Below are 22874 nucleotides of genomic sequence, written 5' to 3'. Positions count from 1 at the left end.
AGCCACCTTCTCTACCTTTATATTCCCAAAGCTTTCTGTTCTGGGGTATTAACCGTATTTAATACCCCCAAAGACCCCTCTCCCCCGCATCTGGTAACCGGAGGAAGTCCTGGCTGGTTTTATAATTAACCTGTTAATGCAGAGCCTCCCCTTCCAGCTCTCGCTCTTTATTGTTCACTTGAGAGTTCATTTTCAGATTTAACCCCGTGAAATGATTTTGCTTGAGCCCCGCTCGGTCACTTGGCTCCGGGGAACCGGACTGCAGCCTGGCGAGTCTGACCGTGAAATCGTTCCGGCTCGGTCTGTTACGCTGCCGTGATGGGTGACGATGAAGAGTTAAAAGGGACATCACCACATGACTCTCTTCCCGCACAGCTTTGGGATGTCGATTCCGTGGATCAGCCTGATGGGAGTCTTGGTGGAGGAGGAGGGGCCGTTGTCTCCTTTTGTCTCTGGGGTTTTCCAGATCTGTACAGAAGGACCGGTTAGGAGTTATTGGCGTTGGTTACGCCGACCGCTCGGGCCGGAGAGACCTCACAACCGCTACCTGCACCTGAATCTTTCCTAAAACCGCCCGCATACGCCGCTAATTCACCGGCCCCAGAAACGGCGTATAACCAAGATCTACAGCAGGCCAATCGGGAGAGAGCTTACTGCACGGCCAGCTGTTAAACTACAATTCCCAACATCCTCTGCCAGCGATTGTATGGGGCAGCGGCTCACATGCATGCGATATAAATAATTTTAATCGAATTGTTGGGAGAGACTAAGTGCAGGTGATTAGCACCAGAATTATTAATAATTACTAATATAAAGTGAATGAATGAAGGGTATATGAGGGCTACGTGGACCCCCCCACTCTGCTATACAGCATATAAACTAATAGTTAACAGGCTGTATCTGCTGAGATTCTATCGTTTTGTTGTGTATAGCACCAGCATATTCCAACGCCCTGTACAATGGATACGGTAACAGGATGATTTATACCAGCTACAGTCATTAATAATTCTGCTCTCTAGTAACAGAGCAGCCGCTGCCCCCCCCCGCTGTGTTTATCATGGGGGGGGTCGGATGTCGCACCTTTTCTGCGTGTGTTTTGTGGCCCCCCAGTTGCAGGATCCCCCTCCTGTCCGCACCGGGCCGGATCTCCCCCGGCTCTCCTTTCTCGCGCCCCGGGGCGTGTTTTGGGCGAGAGGTCGGCGTGAGGCTTAAGTTGCTGATCAGGTCGGATTTGAAGATCTTCCATCGGTTCTGCTCCAGGAAGACTCTGCACAGCTCTTCGTCGCTGAGAGGGAGACGAGAGACTGAATTTACTGTCATTCACAGCAGATTTACTAAAAATAGTTACTTTGTAAAGAGTTAACTGGAGATTTGCTGGCCCCTGGGAGCCGTCGGCCCCCGCGCTCGGATAGATGTCTTAAATCTCTTCTATACGTCGTGTAAATGGTTTTATGCTCTAGAAATAGACGTTGGACATATACTCCCTTCAAGTTTGAATCACTTCCTCTAATGTCCCCGCTGGAAGGGGATTCCTGGTCTCTACAACTGCCACCCGCTAGGGGCATTTAAACTGTCTCTTTTTTGGTGTTTTATGCGATTAACCCTTCGGAGGAAGGAATAAAATGACAGATCCACTGCTGGAGGGTGATTGCAGTTAATGCTCTGCCCAGTGGGACAGCAGCCTCACGGATCTCGAGTCATCGGCTTCCGGAATCGAGGATGTTTCCTCTTTTTAAAGTTTAATAAATCTGATTTTATATTCGGGGTCCTCCCTGTTTGTCTCTTAATTCGCTTGGGCGGTTTAAGGCTTTGTCGTGGCTGGTAAGATTATAGCGGCTTCCAGCAAGCCAATCGGATGTAGCCTAGCAAACCATGTGTTCAGACAGCATACATGCGATTGGCTGCTGCTATTCCCATTGATATCAGTGGCAGCTCGGCTCCTAGTGGCTAGAACGGGAAGGCTTCTGGGTAGATGCAGGAAGTGTACTGAAGTATGCTTCCTGTTATCAGTGACGGCCGGTGAGGAGGAGTGAAAGGCTTCCCTCCGCACCTGGGGTACGAGAGCGTTTCTGTCTTGAGTTTTTTCAGGGTGGAGAGATCCATCAGCTCCGAGAACTTGTCCAACTTGATTCGGATGATCTCCGCTCCTTGGCTGACGATGACCTTTGACCTGGGGTCTCGAGGGTCAGGGGTCGGCGTGAAGGTCAGACTCTGAAGCAGACATAGGTTAAAAATCTTATTTAAAAGTTACTTATTCACTAAGGAGAGATGTTTTTTAACTCGGTATTCACTGTGAAGGGCCAACACTGGCAGCTTTCTCCAGCAAAGAGCTTACCCTGTATAATGTATAATTCAATGGAGGAAGAGACTGGAGAAACGTTGCTGATTAAACTGTACATTATACAGGGCTGGCTCACTGATGTAACTATACATTATACGGGCTCGCTGATTTATCTATACATTATACAGGGGCCGGTCACCGATTTATCTATACATTATACAGGGGCCGGTCACTGATTTATCTATACATTATACAGGGGGCCGGTCACTGATTTATCTATACATTATACAGGGGGCCGGTCACTGATTTATCTATACATTATACAGGGGGCCGGTCACTGATTTATCTATACATTATACAGGGGCCAGTCACTGATTTATCTATACATTATACAGGGGGCAGGTCACTGATTTATCTATACATTATACAGGGGGCCGGTCACTGATTTATCTATACATTATACAGGGGCCGGTCACTGATTTATCTATACATTATACAGGGGGCTGGTCACTGATTTATCTATACATTATACAGGGGGCTGGCTCGCTGATTAAACTATACATTATAAAGGGGGCTGGCTCGCTGATTAAACTATACATTATACAGGAGAAGCAGCTTCAGATCGGCCCTTTACAATGCATATAAAAATGAATCTAAATGACGACTTACCTGCAAACTACTCGTTTAGTGAATCCACCCCACTGCAGTAAATTACCCAGTGAATGTACGTTTACGGGGAGAATAGATCATCGTTTGCCCCTGAGATGCGGGGTATTATGTAGCCCTCTAATATATCCCGATCTCCACCGGTCAGTACTTGGAGCCGGGTCCCGGGCCGTGTAGAGTTAACGGGCCGGTGGCAGAACAGCACCACGCACTTGTTTGGGCCCCTTTAATACCCCGCACTGATTATCCGGGGGTTAATACCTCGTGTGATGCTCGGTTCTCTCGTTCCAAACAGAATTCAATGTAATCCACGTCCGCCCCCCTCTGCGGAGGAAACACAGCGGCATTCACTTAATTATAACTCTGACAACATACTTCTGACGGTACCCCAGAGAACAACTAGAGGCATGTCCTGGGGGTATGGGGGTAACTCGCCCCGGTGATGCCTCCACATATCATCAGTATAAAAGTCTTCGGATACTTTAAAAAGAGAACCGCCATTTGTATGATTCTCGCTCTGTTATCTGAGCCCCGATCTATTAACCCCCCCACCCTCGACTCCTCATCACACTGCCTGGGGGGACAATAGAATGGCAGAGTCTTAATCACTCAGTTGGACTCTAATGAATGTCTATGGAGGACTTAATTAGCATCGCCATAAAGCGTCAGCTCAGTGTAGTGTCTGAGCTGGGAAAGTCACCCAAAATATCACATGACTGACACCAATTTGTATACAGTAATAACCCCCCCCCCGCAGCATGTATACAGTAATAACCCCCCCAGCACTGTATATAGTAATATATCCCACCAGCGGTGTATATAACGCCCAAGCGCTGTATACAGTAATATAACACCCTAGCTCTGTATACAGTAATAACCCCCAGCGCTGTATACAGTAATATAACCCCCAGCGCTGTATACAGTAATATAACCCCCCAGCGCTGTATACAGTAATATAACCCCCCAGCACTGTATACAGTAATATAACCCCAGCGCTGTATACAGTAATATAACCCCCCAATGCTGGGGGTTATATTACTGTATACAGCGCTGGGGGGTTATATTATATATTACACAGACAGCGGCGTTATCGGTGCCGCGGTTGTACCGAAGCTCTTTTAGATCCCTGCTGTGTAATACGGGATGCTCACAAAGTATTGCCCCGGCTGGATGGAGTCGATGCGCAGGTAGACGGCGGCCGCTAAGTCGCTTTGTAAATCCAGAGGCTCTGAAGTGTCAGGGTGGGACGCAGGGAGCCCCCTCTCTAAATTCTCCAGCGAGATCGACCTGCAGGACAGGGAAAGACAGAACAGCGTGGGATCGACCTGTCTAATAAAATCAGACCCCAGAGCAGAAATCCCAAAAGAGCTGACAGCTAAATGGTTAAACGTACGTCTAATCACAGCCCACGTCCGTCCCACAACAACATCTACAATGTCAATGCACGTCGCGGCCACAGCAGAAGCTCATTACAGCCGATGTGCTGCCGGTATAGTGAGTTTTTTCTGTTTGCTGATTTTTTACGAGCCGTACGCGGGGGGCCACGGAGCGCAATCACAAATCACGCGTTTCAGCCGCCATTAGCGCCGATTTGTGTTTAGAGGGGTAATTGAATCTGGGATAAAATTCCAAATGTCTGACCCCGGAGCGTTGGGTCCGGACCAAGCCCCAGGCACTGAAGAGGTTAAACGCTCTTTTGGAATATAGAGGTCTTCGCAGCTACCGGACAGGGGCAATAAACGGGTCATTTTACGGAACCTGTTACCCCGTCAATACGCTTGATCAGGCTGCCAGCCGGGGCATAACTCAGGAGGCTAGCACCCCCGGCCTAATCCTGCAGCTTTTACCTCCGGTGATGGGTATCATCAGACAGGGGGGCAGAACTCCGGCCCCAGGGGGGCAGAACTCCGGCCCCAGGGGTGCTTTACGTTTAAATTCTGACAGAACACAAACTCACCTTGCATCCTTTGCGTTGTGAGACGGGACTCTTGGGGTCTTGGTGTTCGGGGGGAACTTTTCTGCATAAAATCAAAACAGTTTTTTATTAAACATGCAGGACTCGGCGGTCCCGTAACGGGCTGCGGACTGAACCCTGTAGGTGGGAATCCAGCGGGTCCTCGTCTTCCAGCACCTAACGGGGAATGATTAGTTACCTGAATGTATCAGAACTATCAACGAAACCAATCATTAGAGCCGTTTAATGCCAATCACCCCCCCCAGCACTGCAGGCTTTCAGGATCTCCTCAGACCAACACAGATAGATCCCTCAGCGCCTGCCTCACGTTAGGAGAACCCACGGTGCGGATCCCTGACCTGCAGGATTACCCGGAGAGTCCTTCCCGAGCAGAGCTTTGTGCTGCTTGATCCACTTCAAGAAGGAAGGACATTGGCTGAGATCGACCAATCGCAGGACTTCACAGCGACCCTAGGAAAAGGGGAAAGTTATTGGCCCATGTTTAACCTTGTGCGCTATGCCTGACTCACTAGGGGTTAATTAACCTTCGAATGGCTTCACGTAACGATCTGTTCTCTGAACACACTGTAAAACGTGGCGGGATTCGGCTGAATGTGATAGGAGTTTACCAGGTGTCTGTCTATAGGGGGCGCTGCCTTGTGGCTGGCATTACCAGCTGTGCCCGGCGTCGGTGCCTTGGTGAGCTGTCTGTCCAATGCATTTTAATTGGACAGCAGGGGAGGAATAACGTATTTCAGGAGGGCTATCGGGGTGGGGAGAGATACCGGACAGAGTGGGTGCTGGGGGGTATCCCACGCAGTCACAGAGAGCCTAGCGGGATCCAGTAATGGATCCCCAGCAGATCCCATCACATCCCCCGAGCCCTTCGCGCATTCATTCTGCGGACGGTTACCTTTGTGACGAAGATGATATTTTTGGTTCCGCTGGTGTCGCTCACGAGGACCTGGCTGTGGTGGCTCTGCTCCGTCTTGCAGTGATCGGCCAGCGTCTCCAGGAGCGGATCAGACCAGCTCGAGAACAGATCCAGGGATCTAGAAGGCGACGCGGAGTCAGGGCAGAAAAAAAAAAATCGCATATTCCCTGATTCCATTTTTTGGGATTTGTCTGGATTTCCCAACATACTCAATCGAGCCGGGGATATCAGCGGAACAGAACGCGGAACATGAACCACATTTCTCAACCAATGGGAAGCCGTCTCTGGCTGTCCTACTTTCCTATTAGCGACATGCTCCTTCCCCGGCCCCCGGGGACAGCCCCTCACCCCCGGCCCGTACCTGAAGAACTGAAATCGATACTGTAGCTCTTTCTGCAGCTCCTGATCCAGTTTGTTCTTGAAGAATTCCTTCCTGTCGACCACCAAAAACTCCGTGTCCTCCATGCAGACGACCGTCGCGTTTCGCCTCAGACCCTTCAGCAGGGCCACCTCCTGAGAAAGAGGTCGTTATAGCGACGTGATGAGCCTGAGACCCCCGCGGGGGCCGCCGTCTCCCACCGGACCACAACAATAACGCATTCAGGGAACCCAACATATGCTTGAGGGTCTCATAGCGATGCTGCGCATGGTCTCGCTCATTGCCCCTGCGCGGGGGGGGGTCAGGTGAAAAGAAGGCAATAAAAGTGGATTTGGTACAAAATGAGTATTTTTAGCCCCACGTCGGGGTCAACGACTGCTCCAGCTGCGTCTACTTCAGACATTATTACCCCTAAATCATCGTTGCCGCATAGCGCCCCCGCCAGGGCTGAGGCTTAGAAGGGTATTGCACTCAAAATGGGGCAGAAGATATGTGGCATGTGTTTGGGAGCGGTAGGTAACGTTAACCTGTCCCCGGTGACCCCCGACGTCCCCCGTTAATACCCCAAAGCTGGCGCCCTTGTGAAGCAGGATGGGTTCTGGATCCAGCAGGGCGCTCCTGCCGTCCTCGTCTTGTGTGACGGCAATGACTCCGGAAAACACAAAGTAGAAGCTGTCCCCTCGATGGCCCCTTCGGACAACGACCCTGCCCCGGCCAAACCTGGAATTACATTTTTTTAGTCATTTCGGTTAAAAAAAACTTGAAATCCATCGCGTTTCGCGGCGGCGGCCACCGACCTCCTGTAGTAGACGACCCTCGCCAGCATGAGCTGCATGTGAGCGCTGTATCTGCGGAAGCCGAGGATTCCCGCCATCATGCTGCGGATAAAGCGCACGTCCTCGGCCGAGCGATCCTCGGGGCGCCGCAGGGCCACAGAAATCGCCTTCTCCGGGAACGTGAACTGCGAGCAACACAGTGGGGTTAATCCATGATATGTACCGAGGAACAGTAAGAGTTAACACGCAGGGTCCTCTTACCTCCCTGGCACTCACAGAGTTAACACAAAGTGCCCCTTCCCGGGGGTCTCTCTCACAGGGTCCTCACCTCGTATTGACTTTTAAAGAAACTCGCGTCAAACGCCAGCCCCCCGTCTGCCTTCTGGAAACACGGAAAGCAAATCACGTTAAAAACACGAGAGGTGCGTGTCCCGGGGTCTGTGTATTAGGAGGTAGTTGGGGTGCTGGAGGGTAATGGGGGGTACTGGAGGGTATTGGGGTGCTGGAGGGTATTGGGGTGTTGGTGTATGTTAGGGTACTGAGACTCTGGTGGGTATTGGGGCACTGGAAGGTATTGGGGGTCTGGAGGGTATTGGGATGCTGGAGGGTAATGGGGGGTACTGGAGGGTATTGGGGTACTGGAAGGTATTGGGGTGCTGGAGGGTGTTGGTGGATGTTAGGGTACTGAGACACTGGTGGGTATTGGGGTCTGGAGGGTATTGGGGGGCTGGTGGGTATTGGGGTACTGGAAGGTATTGGGGCACTGGAGGGTATTGGGGGCTGGTGGGTATTGGGGCACTGGTGGGTATTGGGGCACTGGAAGGTATTGGGGTGCTGGAGGGTGTTGGTGGATGTTAGGGTACTGAGACACTGGTGGGTATTGGGGTCTGGAGGGTATTGGGGGGCTGGTGGGTATTGGGGTACTGGAAGGTATTGGGGCACTGGAGGGTATTGGGGGCTGGTGGGTATTGGGGCACTGGTGGGTATTGGGGCACTGGAAGGTATTGGGGTGCTGGAGGGTGTTGGTGGATGTTAGGGTACTGAGACACTGGAGGGTATTGGGGGGCTGGTGGGTATTGGGGTACAGGTTGGTATTGGGGGGCTGGAGGGTATTGGGGTAAATGTGTTGACCCGCCTCCCCCACTAATGGATTATTCCATATTAACCTGTTCATCGTACGCTGACTCCTCGGCTGGGAGGCCGGAGACCTCCACGTCCCCCCAGAACGCGGCCCCCAGGGCCTCCCCTGCGCTGCGGATGAAGCGCCTGGTGACGGTCTGCAGCTTCATCACTTTGTGGACGACATCCAGGAGTCTCTGCGAGACGGGAAGAGACAGCCCGCCATTTACACACCGAGAGAACACAGAGCATAACGCAGGGACTGCATCTACGACGGGGGGCTCGCAGGCAACCTTGGGGGTCTATTCACTAACCGCAGCCTACAGGCCGAGACCGATGGTCGGTTTAAAGCTGCTGTTCCACTTCCCTGGTTTTATTCACACAACACCGAAACTTTTAAGAAGCTTCTTCAGTTGCTATGGAAACCGCCGATCAGCGCCTGGCTTTGAGTCACATGACAAGCATTCCCTCACAGACTATGAATGAGACAATATTTGACTTGATTAAAGAATTGTTTCTGTGAAGGGGTCGGAATTCCGCAGGTCAGAGGCCAGAACCTTTACCATCCACAGCAAACAGTGATAACGTAATCGGTTTCACATTAACTTCAATCGATACATTGTAACAAAGGACAACGCGGCCCCCAGGGGCCACACGGACTGAAGCCGGAGTGAAGGAGCCGCAGGGGATCACTAGATGCCAAAATCTTCCCGAGGGGCCCCTTCCTTTACCCCCTCAGCCGGAGCCTGCAGGAGGGCTGGATCTTCGGGGCCCCCGCAGGGAGGATCAGTGAGAGACGGGAGCCATAAAGGCGCCACGGCCCGTCGCATCCCGAATCTAAGACGAGACCAATGAGGTTTGAGTCTCTACAGCAGGAGAAACGGGCGACTAGAGGGGGGCCAGATTGGGGGCCGATCTGCCGGCAGGTTCGGGGCTTCTATGTTCTCCGGAGGGGCCGGAGTTTGGGCCGCATGCGCTGGAGCCAGGGAGACCACAAATGGCCTCATCCTCCTGATCCCCGACTAACGATCGCTAATCCTTTTGGTAATCACCGGTCCGGAATTCGCGGATCACGATTCATCTCGCCGGGGGGGGGGGGTTACCTGACCACAGCGGGGTAACGGGGCAGTTGTCTCGGTGGAGGGCTTTTAACCCCTTAAGGACAATGGGCGGTCCCTAAACCCATTGAAAACAATGCATTTTGAGCCCGTACATATACGGGCTTTGTCATTAAGGGGTTAACATTCATTTTAAATTCTACACACGGCAAATGGAAGCATCTAAAATAACGTGTCAGGATCCAGCGCTGCGACGGTTAAACCCTCCGCATTGTCACCCACTATCCCCCCCTTCCAGCTCTGCTGCTTCCCAGGGAGGGGTCCCTTCATTAAGTGCCCCCGAATGTGTTAACAGAGAAACACCGTGGGCTACCTAGTCAGCTCAGGGAAAGGCACTCCTGCAGGGTTTCATTGAATTGCAAGCTCCCGCGCACAATACAAGAAGCCCCCCCGGCTCTGACACACTCTTCAAAATGACATCATTATGACATCATTATTATAGGTGTGGCATCATATATAAGAGGAACTGGGCGCAGCCTGCATTATCTCCCATAGCTCCAGGCGTTAAAGCTGCTGTCCCACTTAGACGAAGCAAAACCCCCCCCCAGCGGATCTGTCATTTTATTCTTTACCCTAAAGGATTAGACACATGTTTAATGCTTCTTCAGTTGCTACGGCAACGACCCATCACAGCCTGCTTTTGTGTCACATGACAATGAAGCGTTCCCGCATAATGCTGAATTACTCGGCGTGAGGATTATTTCCGGGAGGGTCTTAAATCTCCAATTAGTGAAAATGCCGCTCTCATGCTTGGACGTTGTTAAAGCCTCTGGCTAACCCCGCATGTTTTTCCCGCAGCCCTATAGCAACGGACTACTAATTAACCAGCGAAACCCTGCTGAGGACACAAACAGATGAGCGGGTCACTGGCGTGATCGGCACCGGCCAGCCCAGCGACACACAGGCTCCTGTGCATGCGCTTAGTTGTAGGGGGCAGGACCAGTGGATGCAGGGAAGGGATTACCAGCGTCTGTGGCAGGGAGGGATGTATTTTTCCAATCTTCTCCTCATACCTCCTTATCTCAGGGATTTTACACCAATCTCAGTATCTCCTGTGAACGAGGATCAGGGTTTCAGGGTAAATCTCTGAATCTTGGAATGGATAGGCAGATTTTTGGGTGAAGGGACATGTCTGCCCTGGCTGGAGGCATAAAGAGGGTGGGACGGGGCATTACACAGGGGCAAACATTAGAATCACGGGTGATGATTGCCAGCAGCAGGTCCGGTCTGTCACCTGCGGCCCGTAGCGTCTGTCTCCATGGTAACATCGGGATTAAAGGGCAGCAGCAGGTGCTAATTACAGCGTCCGTGTCCAGAGCGGGGCTGAACCTCTCATTATAGAGATTAGCTGTCGGTTAGAGTGCCCGTGACAGACTGTGACACCCCGGGAGCGCTCTGCGGGTCTCTGCGGGTACACCGGCTGTCACCCAGTGTGAGGAGCTCATTCATGTCTCATTCATTTACCCGCGTCGATCGCGCAGCGTGCGTTTCATTCATCACACTGAGGAAAACAATCGGCTTCTAGCGGGTAACTTTATAACTGTCCCCTATATAGCACAGCTTAATGCCCCATACAGGCCCCCACCTCTGCTGGGAGGCTGTTCCACGTATCTACCACCTTCTCAGTAAAGTAAAACTCCCTTCCATCCCATCTCAGTCTCTGACTCTCTAGCGTTAGATTCCGCTCTCTTGTTGTAATTTTTTTCCTCCTTTGAAATAAATTCCCTCCTGTCCTGTATCCCTTTATGGATTTAAATGTCCCCCCCCCCTCCCGTCTCTCTCTCGCTCCCTGTGTCTCTCCTCTCCCCGTCTCTCTCCTCTCCCCATACACAGTGAGACCCTCGTCATGCTGACTTTGTATTCCAACTCCCAAACTCTGAGGCACAAGTAACATCGTTCCCATCACCAGTAACATCGGTATCAGCGTTTCTGAAATGCGTGATATTTAGGGAGAAGAGCCACAAAGTTTAAACCCAGACCGGAACCTGCGGGGGTCACAGTTTTATACCCCTTCATATACCCCCCTCCCCCATATACCCCCCTCCCCCATATACCCCCCTCCCCCATATACCTCTCCCCAGCAGCTAGAAGCTGATCCAGAATATAAGGCTGTAACCCCTTCTCACGCGCATGGAATGCGATACCACAGCCCCCAGAATCACATCTGTACAGTAAAGCGTTAATTACCCCCCCTATAAAAGCTGTTTATCGGAGCGATCTGCCCCTACCTTGGGTTTTGTTCCGGTGGAGGGGGATTTCTGTGGCATGGTGCAGACCGTCAGACCTCCGATACACGGGTCGTCCCTCTCGCACACGCACACACCTGCACACTGTCCCGTCGCCTGGAAACTGAAACCGTCCCTTTCGCTGCACAGCGTATGTCGGTATCTGGTATCACCTGCCGCCTCCTCCCCGTGTGTTTACCGACCACGACACCTCCGAGACGCCCCGTCCGCCCGCTTCCCGCCATTCACATTAAAGGCTTCGTATTTGTAAAAAGTGCTCGGAGCGTCAGGAAAGTCCACGGGGGTCTCATGAGACCCCCCATCCGCAGCGCTCCCTGAGCAAGCGCTGGAGCTGACTGACGGTAAGAGTATCACGTGTCGGGGGGGAGTTCATATGGGGGGTCTGCAGAATAACCCCGGTGCATTTACAAGGGGGGCACCACAAAAATATAAAGAGACCTCTCAGCTGTCCCCTTCAGCACAATGCGACGAGACAGAGACAGCCACGCGCTCTCACGCCCTTCCGTATACCCACCAGATCTGCCCCCCCAGCCACTGGACTCCCCGGTTCGGCGCGTTTTACCCAAAGTCTATCGCTGTGACTTTAACCCTTGATGCTCATAGTTTATACACATTACAGGGTTACGTTCCTGCTGCCCCGCATGGTGCATTTTTTTTATTTATTGAAAACGTGCTGTAATATCTGGCAGCCCTAAAAACCAAGAGGAAAGCCGAAGTAAGCGTAAACATGTAAACAAATAATAAATAGCATTTAACCCTTTGGTTTACCGGTCGTCGCTACCTGCAGGTGCATTTTATATTTGTGGACGCGTTAAAGCTGTTTTTTCCACCAAACTCTTACTTGCCCGCTCTGGAATATTACGTAAAGCTTAGCAGATCTGTCATTTTATCGGCCATACTGTGTGACCCTGAGAATCTGCCCATTCACCCCGAGACGGGGGTAAAAACCCTGAGAATCTGCCCATTCACCCCGAGACAGGGGTAAAAACCCAGAGAATCTGCCCATTCACCCCGAGACGGGGGTAAAAACCCAGAGAATCTGCCCATTCACCCCAAGACAGGGGTAAAAACCCAGAGAATCTGCCCATTCACCCCGAGACGGGGGTAAAAACCCTGAGAATCTGCCCATTCACCCAGAGACGGGGGTAAAAACCCTGAGAATCTGCCCATTCACCCCGAGACGGGGGTAAAAACCCTGAGAATCTGCCCATTCACCCCGAGACAGGGGTAAAAACCCAGAGAATCTGCCCATTCACCCCGAGACGGGGGGTAAAAACCCAGAGAATCTGCCCATTCACCCCGAGATGGGGGGTAAAAACCCAGAGAATCTGCCCATTCACCCAGAGACGGGGGTGGGGGGTAAAAACCCTGAGAATCTGCCCATTCACCCCGAGACGGGGGTAAAAACCCTGAGAATCTGCCCATTCACCCCGAGACGGGGGTAAAAACCCTGAGAATCTGCCCATTCACCCCGAGACGGGGGTAAAAACCCTAAGAATCTGCCCAACCCAGAGAATCTGCCCATTCCCCCCGAGACGGGGGTAAAAACCCTGAGAATCTGCCCATTCACCCAGAGACGGGGGTAAAAACCCTGAGAATCTGCCCATTCACCCCGAGACGGGGGTAAAAACCCTGAGAATCTGCCCATTCACCCCGAGACAGGGGTAAAAACCCAGAGAATCTGCCCATTCACCCCGAGATGGGGGGTAAAAACCCAGAGAATCTGCCCAACCCAGAGAATCTGCCCATTCACCCAGAGACGGGGGTGGGGGGTAAAAACCCTGAGAATCTGCCCATTCACCCCGAGACGGGGGGTAAAAACCCAGAGAATCTGCCCATTCACCCCGAGACAGGGGGTAAAAACCCTGAGAATGTGCCCATCACCCCGAGACTGGGGTAAGAACCCTGAGAATCTGCCCACTCGTCCCAAGACACCGAGACTGGGGTAAATAAACAGATGTAACACTCTGCAACCCCCCTATGTTGCATTATAACACCGGAAGTCCATTTCTACAGCAGTGCTGCCCACACCTGACATGGCCGCCAGGGCTCCCGGCCCCAGCCAATCTCTATGTCCTACGTCTAGTGACGCAGTCACCACGCGCCCAATTTCCGCCTTTCCTGGAGGTCAAAGGAAGCCGGCTGCAGGCAGCGTGTGACCCGGCTCGGTAAGGGGGTTCTGGGGCTGGGGAATGTATAAGGAGCGGGGGTCTCGGGCAGAGCACCGAGCATACGGTCAGTGAGTGGCTGTCGGGGCTGCATAACGTGTGGGGGACACGAGGCCCGCCGTGGCCGCCAGCGGGTCAACAATGCGTGGGGTCGGCCCTGGGAGTGCGTGGCCGAGGCAGGCAGATGGTGAACTCAGGGGTAATTGCTTCATACCCGGGAATAGGGGCATTTATTACCAATATATATCAATACCCCTGGAATAGGGGCATTTATTACCAATATATATCAATACCCCGGGAATAGGGGCATTTATTACCTATATATATCAATACCCCGGGAATAGGGGCATTTATTACCAATATATATCAATACCCCGGGAATAGGGGCATTTATTACCTATATATATCAATACCCCGGGAATAGGGGCATTTATTACCAATATATATCAATACCCCGGGAATAGGGGCATTTATTGCCATTATATATCAATACCCCGGGAATAGGGGCATTTATTGCCATTATATATCAATACCCCGGGAATAGGGGCATTTATTACCAATATTTATAAATACCCCGGGAATAGGGGCATTTATTGCCATTATATATCAATACCCCGGGAATAGGGGTACATACAGTCATTATATACCGATACCCCCGGGCCGTGTTCACCTACCAGTAAAACAATCAGACCGCTGTTATAGAAACGTATCGGCGAGTAGAAGGCAGCAAATTGCATACAAAATAACAGATACGATTTACACGCAGGAAAGGGTAACTTTTTTGGGGGGGAATTCAATTTTTGCAGCCTAGTCAAATTCGGTGATGCGTCTCCTGTTGCAATCGCCGGTCCGAATGGCTGCCACAGAATGCCTGTAACTCATGGGCCTCGCTTCTCGCTGATACCGAGGATAAAATAACGTTACAGACACCGAGCTCTGGGCTTTATTCACAACGTTTGTAGGAGAATCAATTTCTACTCTCCCCATGTTATCTATTAACTATACATTATACAGGGGGCCGGTCACTGATTTATCTATACATTATACAGGGGGCCGGTCACTGATTTATCTATACATTATACAGGGGGCCGGTCACTGATTTATCTATACATTATACAGGGGCCGGTCACTGATTTATTTATACATTATACAGGGGGCCGGCTCACTGATTTAACTATACATTATACAGGGGGCCGGCTCGATGATTTATCTATGCATTATACAGGGGGCCGGTCACTGATTTATCTATACGTTATACAGGGGCCGGCTTGCTGATTTATCTATACATTATACAGGGGGCCGGTCACTGATTTATCTATACGTTATACAGGGGGCCGGCTCGCTGATTTATCTATACATTATACAGGGGGCCGGCTCGCTGATTTATCTATACATTATACAGGGGGCCGGTCACTGATTTATCTATACGTTATACAGGGGGCCGGATCTCTGATTTATCTATATATTATACAGGGGTCCGGTCACTGATTTATCTATACATTATACAGGGACCGGTCACTGATTTATCTATACATTATACAGGGGGGCCGGTCACTGATTTATCTATACATTATACAGGGGGCCGGCTCGCTGATTTAACTATACATTATACAGGGGGCCGGTCACTGATTTATCTATACATTATACAGGGGCCGGCTTGCTGATTTAACTATACATTATACAGGGGGCCGGCTCACTGATTTATCTATACATTATACAGGGGGGCCAGCTTGCTGATTACACTATAAATTATACAGGGGCTGGCTCGCTGATTTAACTATATGTTATATAACTTAGCCCTTCGTTCAGGAGAGGCTCCTGGGGTTGTGAGATGTGAGCGTCATACGTTTTGTATCTGTATTGTTTTTATTAGAATGTATTTGGTTTTCAGGGTTCTGGAGATGTTGGGCTGACCTTCTTTCTGACCCGTTGGGTTACTTAGAGACCGGGAGTGCCGAGGACAATGGCTGCCCGTCTGGTTTTCCGTTCGTCCCGGCTGCTGGCAGCGTCTGCTTCCGCGGTGTCCCCTCCATGCACGCTCGCGCAGGAGTGTTTTAAAGTTTGCCAGGTCGCACCGCCTCTGTCACAGCGTCTGCCCCTCCATACCTCCAGCCTCTGCAGACACCAGGACAAGCTCCTGGCCAAAGAACGGACGCTGAACTCGCAGGCCGAGCGCAGCGACTTTGACTCTGACCTTCTGTCTGCCTCCGGAGCGGACGCTTTGCTGCAACTCAGCGTAGATCACGATGTCAACGGGAATCAGGCGGCCATCGTTCTTTCCCGGGTCTCGAGAGCAGTGATGGAAACCAAGGCTGACCCGGCCGCTGTCATACAGGACAAAAGATTTCAACGGCTTCTCCAAGTCATGCATAAACAGGTAGGTTGGGTCTGGTGATGGTAGGGACCGGCGGTAGATGCTCCTGCGCGTAAAACCGCGCGGAAAGAGTCCAGCAAGCGGCTTACAACTTCCAGCTTGGGCTGAGGGGGGATCGAGGATAATTTTGCCCACGTCTTTAATATTGATGAGAACATAATAGCTGTCTATGAAAGAGTTAAAACAAATCTCCATTCAAACAATTACAGTGCGGGGGGGGGGGGGCAGATCTATATATCTAAAGATGTTATGGTCTAAGGATAGCGAAAGTGTTGCCCTGGCATTTAGTTATATACCCCCCGAGCAGTCATGTGCCCCGCTGGGGGATTTGAGGCCATCCTGGCTTTAACGTTGATTCATTTTCTGTTTGTCTGCAGATCTCCACTATTTGGAATGGAAACCTGGTGGCTCTTCTGAAGAATCTGCACTCGCTGGGGCTGGCGGAGGAGAGCAAGCCGCTGAAGTCGGTGCAGACCGAGGTCTGGTGGCGGCTGCGGAGACTCGGCTTCAAGTCGCTGGTGCAGCTGGCCGATTTCTACATCTCGTTGCCCCGGACCGAAGACCGGAACAGCCTGGTGGGCGACCTTGTGAAGAACCTGGAGCTGCGGTGGACAGAGATTGAAGACGTGAAAACCGTGGTGTACCTGATAACCCGGCTGGGCTTCAGTTCCAGCAGCCTCATGGACAGATTAGAGGACAAGGTATGAGTTTTCTATGGCTGACGATCTTACATAATACCGCGGTCCGTACACTGGGGGGGGGGGGGGGGCGGTTATTTTAGGCCCCATCGCAAAATATAAGATATCAGGGATAGTTAAATGTCACTTTCTGGGTATAATAGCCTTTTAAATGGTCTCTACTGTGTAAAAAAGCTCCGTGAACGAATTCCCCAAAGGATCGGTATCTTCTTCTATATGACTTGGTTAAGAATCAAAAACATACATTCATTTTCTGCCTCTTTGCCCGTTTCCGCCCTTTATTTACTTTCCCTCCTCTGAGATACTGTGGGGGGGGCCTGTGTTGGTTAATGGAGCGAAAGGCAACAATGGAAATTCTTTGAATAAAATGACATTTTAGGGATTCAGTTCTTCATTTCACTTGATGCTGACCGCGTAGTCCGTTTGCCTGAATCCCTTTGTAGCCTTAGCTATGGCACCTGTGATGAAGCAGGGCTAAGTCTGTTGTGACTTTTTCCCCCAGGCTTTGGAATTTGCAGAGCATTTCACCCCAGAAGACACCCGGAAGGTAGCGCTGGCGCTGGCCGCGCAGAACCGTCGCTCCGTGCCCTTACTGAGAGCGCTGTCCTATCACCTGGTGCAGAAGCAGATAGCTCTCAGTCCCGCCGTTTGGGTCGACTTGGCGTTCGCCTATGGTAAGGGGTCACCTGCAATTTACTTTAATTTTGGTGAAAATGTTCTGTCGCATCTGAAGCTAGCTGCAGCCTCGTCAAATTCAGTATTGCCCTCTTACTGGCACCTACTGGCCCAAATGGCTGCCACATCACATTGTAGATCATGGGCCCCGATTTCTCTCCGTGGAATCTGGGGATAAAATGGTTCTCCGGACACGTGACGGCCATGTCTTGGTGTATGTCATTGCCCGCGCAGGTCACGTGACCTCATCACATGCAATGCTGTTACATTTCTTTTATGGGATTTCTTCGCTTGACAGGGAAGCTGAATTTCCACCAGACGCAGGTATTCCAGAAAATCGCCTGCGACCTCCTGCCCAAGGTGCCCGGGATGAGCGCCAACGACATCTCCCGCTGCGTCAAATCCTTCGCCTATCTCAAGTGGTCCAACCTGCCGCTGTTTGAAGCGTTCGTCCAGGTGACTGAATAAAGCTGGGGAATCTTCAACAAAATGCAGCCGCGTCAAATTCAGCACTGCCCCTGCCGTGGCACCCGCTGGCCCAATCGGCTGCCACATTAACACTGCTGCCCATGGGCCCCGTTTCCTTCCCGTGGATATCGGGGATAAATGTGTGCAACGAACACCTTAAAAAAAACAACCACTGGGGCCTTAGTTCCTTTTAACCTCTTGAGTGCCAGGAGACTGTGCATAGCTCTGGTGCCCAAAAGGTTAAAGTTAAACCAGTGAAATGTGCTACAATTTTTTTATAAAAACTATTTACAGACGGAGGGAGGGAATACTTTTCGGGGGGGTCCTGTTAGCAGAGCGTTTCTCTCGTGTCCCGGACCCCCCAGCACTGACTGATTTTTCTGTGTTCTGCAGGCCAGCATCAGCAACGCCGACGCGTTTTCCGTCCCCCAGCTCTGCAACCTCGTCCTGGCCTTCGCTCGACTCAACTTCCAGCCCAGCCGACGCGAGGACTTCTACGGCATGGTAACCACCTCCTCCCGAGCGCCGCTCTATAAAGTCTGCAGCCGTGTCAAATTCAGTACCGCCTCATCGCTGGTGGCCACTGGCCAAAATGGCTGCTACAGGAATCTGGTGGCACATGGGCCCCTCTTTCTTTTGTGGAAGTCGGGGATAAAAGTTTGGTACCAACAATAACCAAAGTGTATTATACAGCATCGGGGCGGGGGTGCGGGGCGTCACATCGTAGGAGTGTCCGGGGCATCGCTTTGAACTGTGTTTATGTTGTAGGTGCACCAGAGGCTCCGCTCGGCGTTGGACGCGATGGACCGGCAGCTGCTGCTGGACGTCGTGTGGTCGCTCTGCGTGCTGCAGCAGGCGGACGCCTCGTACTTACGGCGGGTGCTGGAGCCGGCGTTCAGCAGCGAGGTCTCAGGTAAGCGACTCCTGCCAACAAAAAAAGGTCAGATCCCGATATTTCTGAAGTTCTGGATGGGTTTACGGTAGCGGTCTCTTTACTCTCGGTAAATGCGGCCGCGTCGCCCGGTATCGCACCGGTCCGGACTCCCGCCAACATGAAACACGCAGCCGCGTCAAATTCAGCGCTACCCCTCCGGTGGTCCCCGCTGGCCCAATTGGCTGCCACATTAATTCTGTCGTCCATGGGCCCCGCTTCCTGCGCGTGGATTCCGGGGATAAAGATGTGCGACAGACAGGCCGCGTCTCGCTCTTAGAGGGATAGACGCGTTTAGCGAATCCGTGCCAAATGTTCGCTTTTCCTGAGCAAGTTCTTATTTTCTGTCCCCGCAGGCGATGATTCATCCAGATCTTCCAACTACAGGCAGAAGCTGGCCCACGTAAACGCCACGGCGCTGCTGGAGGTCCCGGAGTACGGGGGGCCGCTGCTCCAGCCAGACACGCTGCACGCGGCGCTTACAGCATTCGGAGAGCGCAAACCAACGCCGTTACAGACGGGCCTGAGGGAGGCGCTCGCCGGCTTGTTTCCCGTGGAAGGAACGTGTCGCTACGGCGTGCCCACCGTGTACGGCTGGCTAATCGGTGGGTTTGTCTTTTGTGTGAGGTGTATGCGCTGTCTGGGAGGCGGAGGTTTGGGTGAGGGTGAGTGAGGGTTATTGTGGTGAGTGTAAGGAGAGTGCAGCTGGTCTCTTTCGGAGATTTTATTGCCGTCTTGTCAAATTCGGCACCCGCTGATCTGTAGTCGGCCGCCGAGCTCTCCTGCAGCTCATGGGCCGCGCGTCTTCGCCAGCGGAGCGTGGGGGTAAATCTGTGCTGCAGACACTCGTTACTGTTACCCGCAGGGTTAGTACAGACGTGGCGCTGTCTGCCAGGGTCAGGTGGTCCGGGCATTTACCAGCAAGCTCTGCTTTTTATTGTTTTTCAGACGCAGAGGTGGTTTTAGACTCTGAGAATAATCCCGTTCCGCTGCAGGACCTGACGGCGCCGCATCTGCTGAAGTCGAGTGGAACGCAAGCGTTACCGCAGGGGGCCCGGAGGTGAGTGGGACGCGCGGGGCCCTAAATGAGCAAATCCCTCTGATAATCTTAGGTGTAGTAAGTCTCTACTTATTACGTGATACGTTTCCCTGCGCGTACATTAACCCTTTGAGCGCTGCACGCTGTCTGCAGCCATGTGCTCTGCTTAGGCTCGGCGTATATAACGTGGCAGCGGCGGTGACCTCCCAAGCACCTGCTTTATTTAACCGTCAGTGACGTTAAACTCTACTAAACTCTTACTAAATCCCCAAACCAGCTCTTGACCCCATAAATCTCTCTGGAACAATCCGCAGCCGAGCGTGCCGGTGATTCCCGCGCCACGTCCCCGGATCGCAAACGCAGCAAACGGTCACCAAAGGGCAGAGCTTCGCCCATCCCAGCATCAGCGGGCAAATACTGTTAAGATTAGGAGGCAATGAACGCAGCAGACGGGCCGGTTGGCAGCTGTGTGGATCTGGGCAGGACGTCCGTCTGAAGCTGCATTTAGTTTTTAATCCCCGCGGTCCGGCTGTATGATAGAAACGCTCCCGTATATAATGGGGGTCCCGCGGTGTGCGGTGGGGGGGGCTGTTCCAGAGCTGGAGAAATGTTTCACTGTCGCAGTAAAGTAACGCCATCTCTATCCCCCCCCCCATGCCAGGGTTGCCTTTCTGAGCTGGGAATTCCCAAACTTCAATTCTCGCAGTAAGGACCTCCTTGGCCGCTTCGCTATGACCCGACGACACCTTCAGGCGGCCGGCTTTCTGTTGGTGGAGGTGAGTGGGGAGTCTGTGTGAGGGGAGCGTTTCCTTCCGTACAGAGAGAGCCGAGTGCAGCCGGCAGGCTATGTGGGCGAAGGACAACCGCGTGCCAGCTTTCCTGGGGCGGGCGATGTCTGAGCCTTTGGCTGCTGACCGCGTTGGTTGGATGCCAGGCGCTTCACATAAAAACATAGAACTTGCCACAGATCGGCCCCATCCGGCCCCTCGTCTAGTGGGCCGCTTCTCCTGCTGTAAAGCCTCGAACCTTAATCAGTCGTTGGTCTCGTCTTAGATTCAGGAGCCGTATGTCTATCCCATGCATGTTTAATCCCCTCGCTGTATTACCCTCTACCACTTCTGCTGGGAGGCTGTTCCTCTTATCTACCTCTCAATAAAGTAAAAAACATAACTGCTCAGGGTTCATGGAGAATGAAGCGAATGAGCAGGAATGCTGTGAATGCCATAAGAAGTAGGTGAGGAGCTGCTGCTGATGTATAGGGATTGAGATCTTATTACATGAACAGCAAGCACTCCTTTAATGGGTTAATCCAGACATTATGGCTGCATAAGTGTTACCCCAGTGATAGAAGTCAGGGGCAGATTCTTCTAAACCTCGTCTGAAAAGTATCTGCTTTAAACTTGGTGACCTCGTGATTTATTCAGTGTGTTACAGGAAGAGCCGGCTCAGGCCGGGGGGTTATTTAGCTAATGATGCCCTTTAAACAGTAGCGCTTCTTTTTTCTCCCCGGCAGGTGCCGTATTACGAGTGGCTGGATCTGAAGTCCGAGTGGCAGAAGTCGGCTTATCTAAAGGACAAGATTAGTAAATCTATAGCCGAGGAGATGGCCCGGTGATGCCCGGGGGCACCTCGCCCGAGGCGATGTACATATGGACAGAGTGTATGGACAGTGATGCGTTCTGGCAGTGAAAGGGTTATATTTTAATATCCTGTATTTCAATGGAACTTGTCGTTAAATTATAAATGGGGGGGCGAGACCCAAAACGCACAAAAATAAACCCAAAATGATAAATGGGTTAAGCGTTTAAGGGTCCGTTACTACTCGCTGTCCCACAAGCTGCACCCCCCCCGGGTAAGTTTTAGTGTAGTGTGAGCGGGCTGTGGACGGGGGGCTTCTCGGAGTGGAGCCGGTTAGTCACGTGAACGCGGCATCGGATCACGGCCGGCACTTCACCGGAGACGCTGCAGGATGATGGGATTTGTGCTCCGGGTTCCCCTGCTTCGGCCTTTTGGAAAGCAGCTTGCGCTGTATCTGTGACCGGCTGCTTTCTGCTTCAACGAAATCTGCAGAGTGGATCCCAACAGATCCTCCGTCCGGCAGGGAGAGAAGAAAGATCGTTCCTACCGCTCCCCTGCAGAGCCCGCTGCCACCGTGAATCCTCCCAGCGTCTCAGTACCTAAGGGGTTAACATCGTGTGTGGCCCCCATGTCAAACTAGAGGGCCGGAAGCAGGCAGAGTTCGTGTCGGGTGTTTTAATGTTTTCTTCACCAAATAGATATAAAGGAAATAAAATCTGACTCCTTCCAAATTCACCATGACGGTCCGCAGCGGGACCCGGCGATCCAGGGAAAGGGGGGGGGCAATAGAATGACAAACAATACAATAAATCAGCTGTACGAGATCACACTCACTCTCGCAAACGAACTCATAAAAAAAACTAATGAAAACACAAGAACGCAGTATCTTCACAACGTGAGTACAGAGAAGTCACAGGCGGGGCGGCGGATCAGAAAGTGCCTCAGCAAAGATCTTCTATAAAGTGCAACAGAAGATCAAAAAATCTGCAATAATAAATACGTAAAATGTGCAAAATAATGTCCTCTGATGCCTCGGCGCGTCATCCGGGGTATCTTCTTTATTTTATTCCCCCCGTGCGATTGGCTGCTGCTGCTTCCCGTGTTGTAGGGGTGCGAGCGGCATACAGCGGTACACTTCCTGCTTTCTGGGGGAGGGGTTTAAATACTAAGGAATAGCTAAAGAATGCAGGCCACCTATTTGCATGCAGTGAATTACGCTGTAATCCATCAAACTTTACTAATCAGGAAAATAATGACCCGTTAGAGGGGTGTCGGAAGTATCCCCAGTAAGCAAGCACTAAGGGATGGCTTCAGCCCAAGACCGCTTTATTCAGCGGGCAAGGTGGGCATTTGCCCAGGGTCCACTAACCTTCGGGGGCCCACTGGCAGTCATACTGCCAGTTTGAGGCCAGGGTGACCACATGTCCCGGATTGCCCGGGACAGTCCCGCAACGTGACTTTAAGTCCCAG

The 22874-nt window shown here is 52.0% G+C and overlaps 2 protein-coding genes and 6 non-coding genes across 8 annotated transcripts; 7 read left to right on the top strand and 1 right to left on the bottom strand.

The window, feature by feature from the left end:
• Nucleotides 1–37: 37 nt before the first annotated feature.
• Nucleotides 38–8939, bottom strand: CNBD2 (cyclic nucleotide binding domain containing 2). The gene is given in 15 exon segments (XM_053466642.1): nt 38–489; nt 1048–1285; nt 2051–2211; nt 2439–2441; nt 3209–3271; nt 4099–4234; nt 4905–4965; nt 5261–5372; nt 5815–5953; nt 6197–6348; nt 6778–6934; nt 7012–7175; nt 7319–7377; nt 8123–8306; nt 8841–8939. Coding segments are annotated over 15 exon segments (1869 nt in total). The 3' UTR covers nt 38–348.
• Nucleotides 8940–13586: 4647 nt separating this feature from the next.
• TBRG4 (transforming growth factor beta regulator 4) lies at nt 13587–21621 on the top strand. Its single transcript, XM_053466389.1, has 11 exons — nt 13587–13641; nt 15543–16018; nt 16393–16716; nt 17216–17387; nt 17687–17844; nt 18250–18360; nt 18625–18769; nt 19144–19392; nt 19736–19847; nt 20488–20602; nt 21340–21621. The coding sequence occupies exons 2-11, from the start codon at nt 15605–15607 to the stop codon at nt 21439–21441; spliced, it is 1902 nt and encodes a 633-aa protein (XP_053322364.1). The 5' UTR covers nt 13587–13641; nt 15543–15604; the 3' UTR covers nt 21442–21621.
• LOC128498545 (small nucleolar RNA SNORA5) lies at nt 14443–14573 on the top strand. The gene has a single exon (XR_008354762.1). It is a non-coding gene; the product is annotated as a small nucleolar RNA SNORA5 (small nucleolar RNA).
• On the top strand, nt 17452–17585 carry LOC128498547 (small nucleolar RNA SNORA5). The gene has a single exon (XR_008354764.1). It is a non-coding gene; the product is annotated as a small nucleolar RNA SNORA5 (small nucleolar RNA).
• LOC128498544 (small nucleolar RNA SNORA5) lies at nt 17879–18013 on the top strand. The gene has a single exon (XR_008354761.1). It is a non-coding gene; the product is annotated as a small nucleolar RNA SNORA5 (small nucleolar RNA).
• On the top strand, nt 18397–18530 carry LOC128498546 (small nucleolar RNA SNORA5). The gene has a single exon (XR_008354763.1). It is a non-coding gene; the product is annotated as a small nucleolar RNA SNORA5 (small nucleolar RNA).
• Nucleotides 18917–19051, top strand: LOC128498548 (small nucleolar RNA SNORA5). Its single transcript, XR_008354765.1, has one exon. It is a non-coding gene; the product is annotated as a small nucleolar RNA SNORA5 (small nucleolar RNA).
• Nucleotides 19516–19635, top strand: LOC128498549 (small nucleolar RNA SNORA5). Its single transcript, XR_008354766.1, has one exon. It is a non-coding gene; the product is annotated as a small nucleolar RNA SNORA5 (small nucleolar RNA).
• Nucleotides 21622–22874: the final 1253 nt, after the last annotated feature.

The sequence above is a fragment of the Spea bombifrons genome, chromosome 5, assembly GCF_027358695.1.
Source record: "Spea bombifrons isolate aSpeBom1 chromosome 5, aSpeBom1.2.pri, whole genome shotgun sequence".
In the NCBI taxonomy this organism is placed as follows: Eukaryota; Metazoa; Chordata; class Amphibia; order Anura; family Pelobatidae; genus Spea; species Spea bombifrons.
This window is presented reverse-complemented; position numbering and strand designations above follow the sequence as displayed.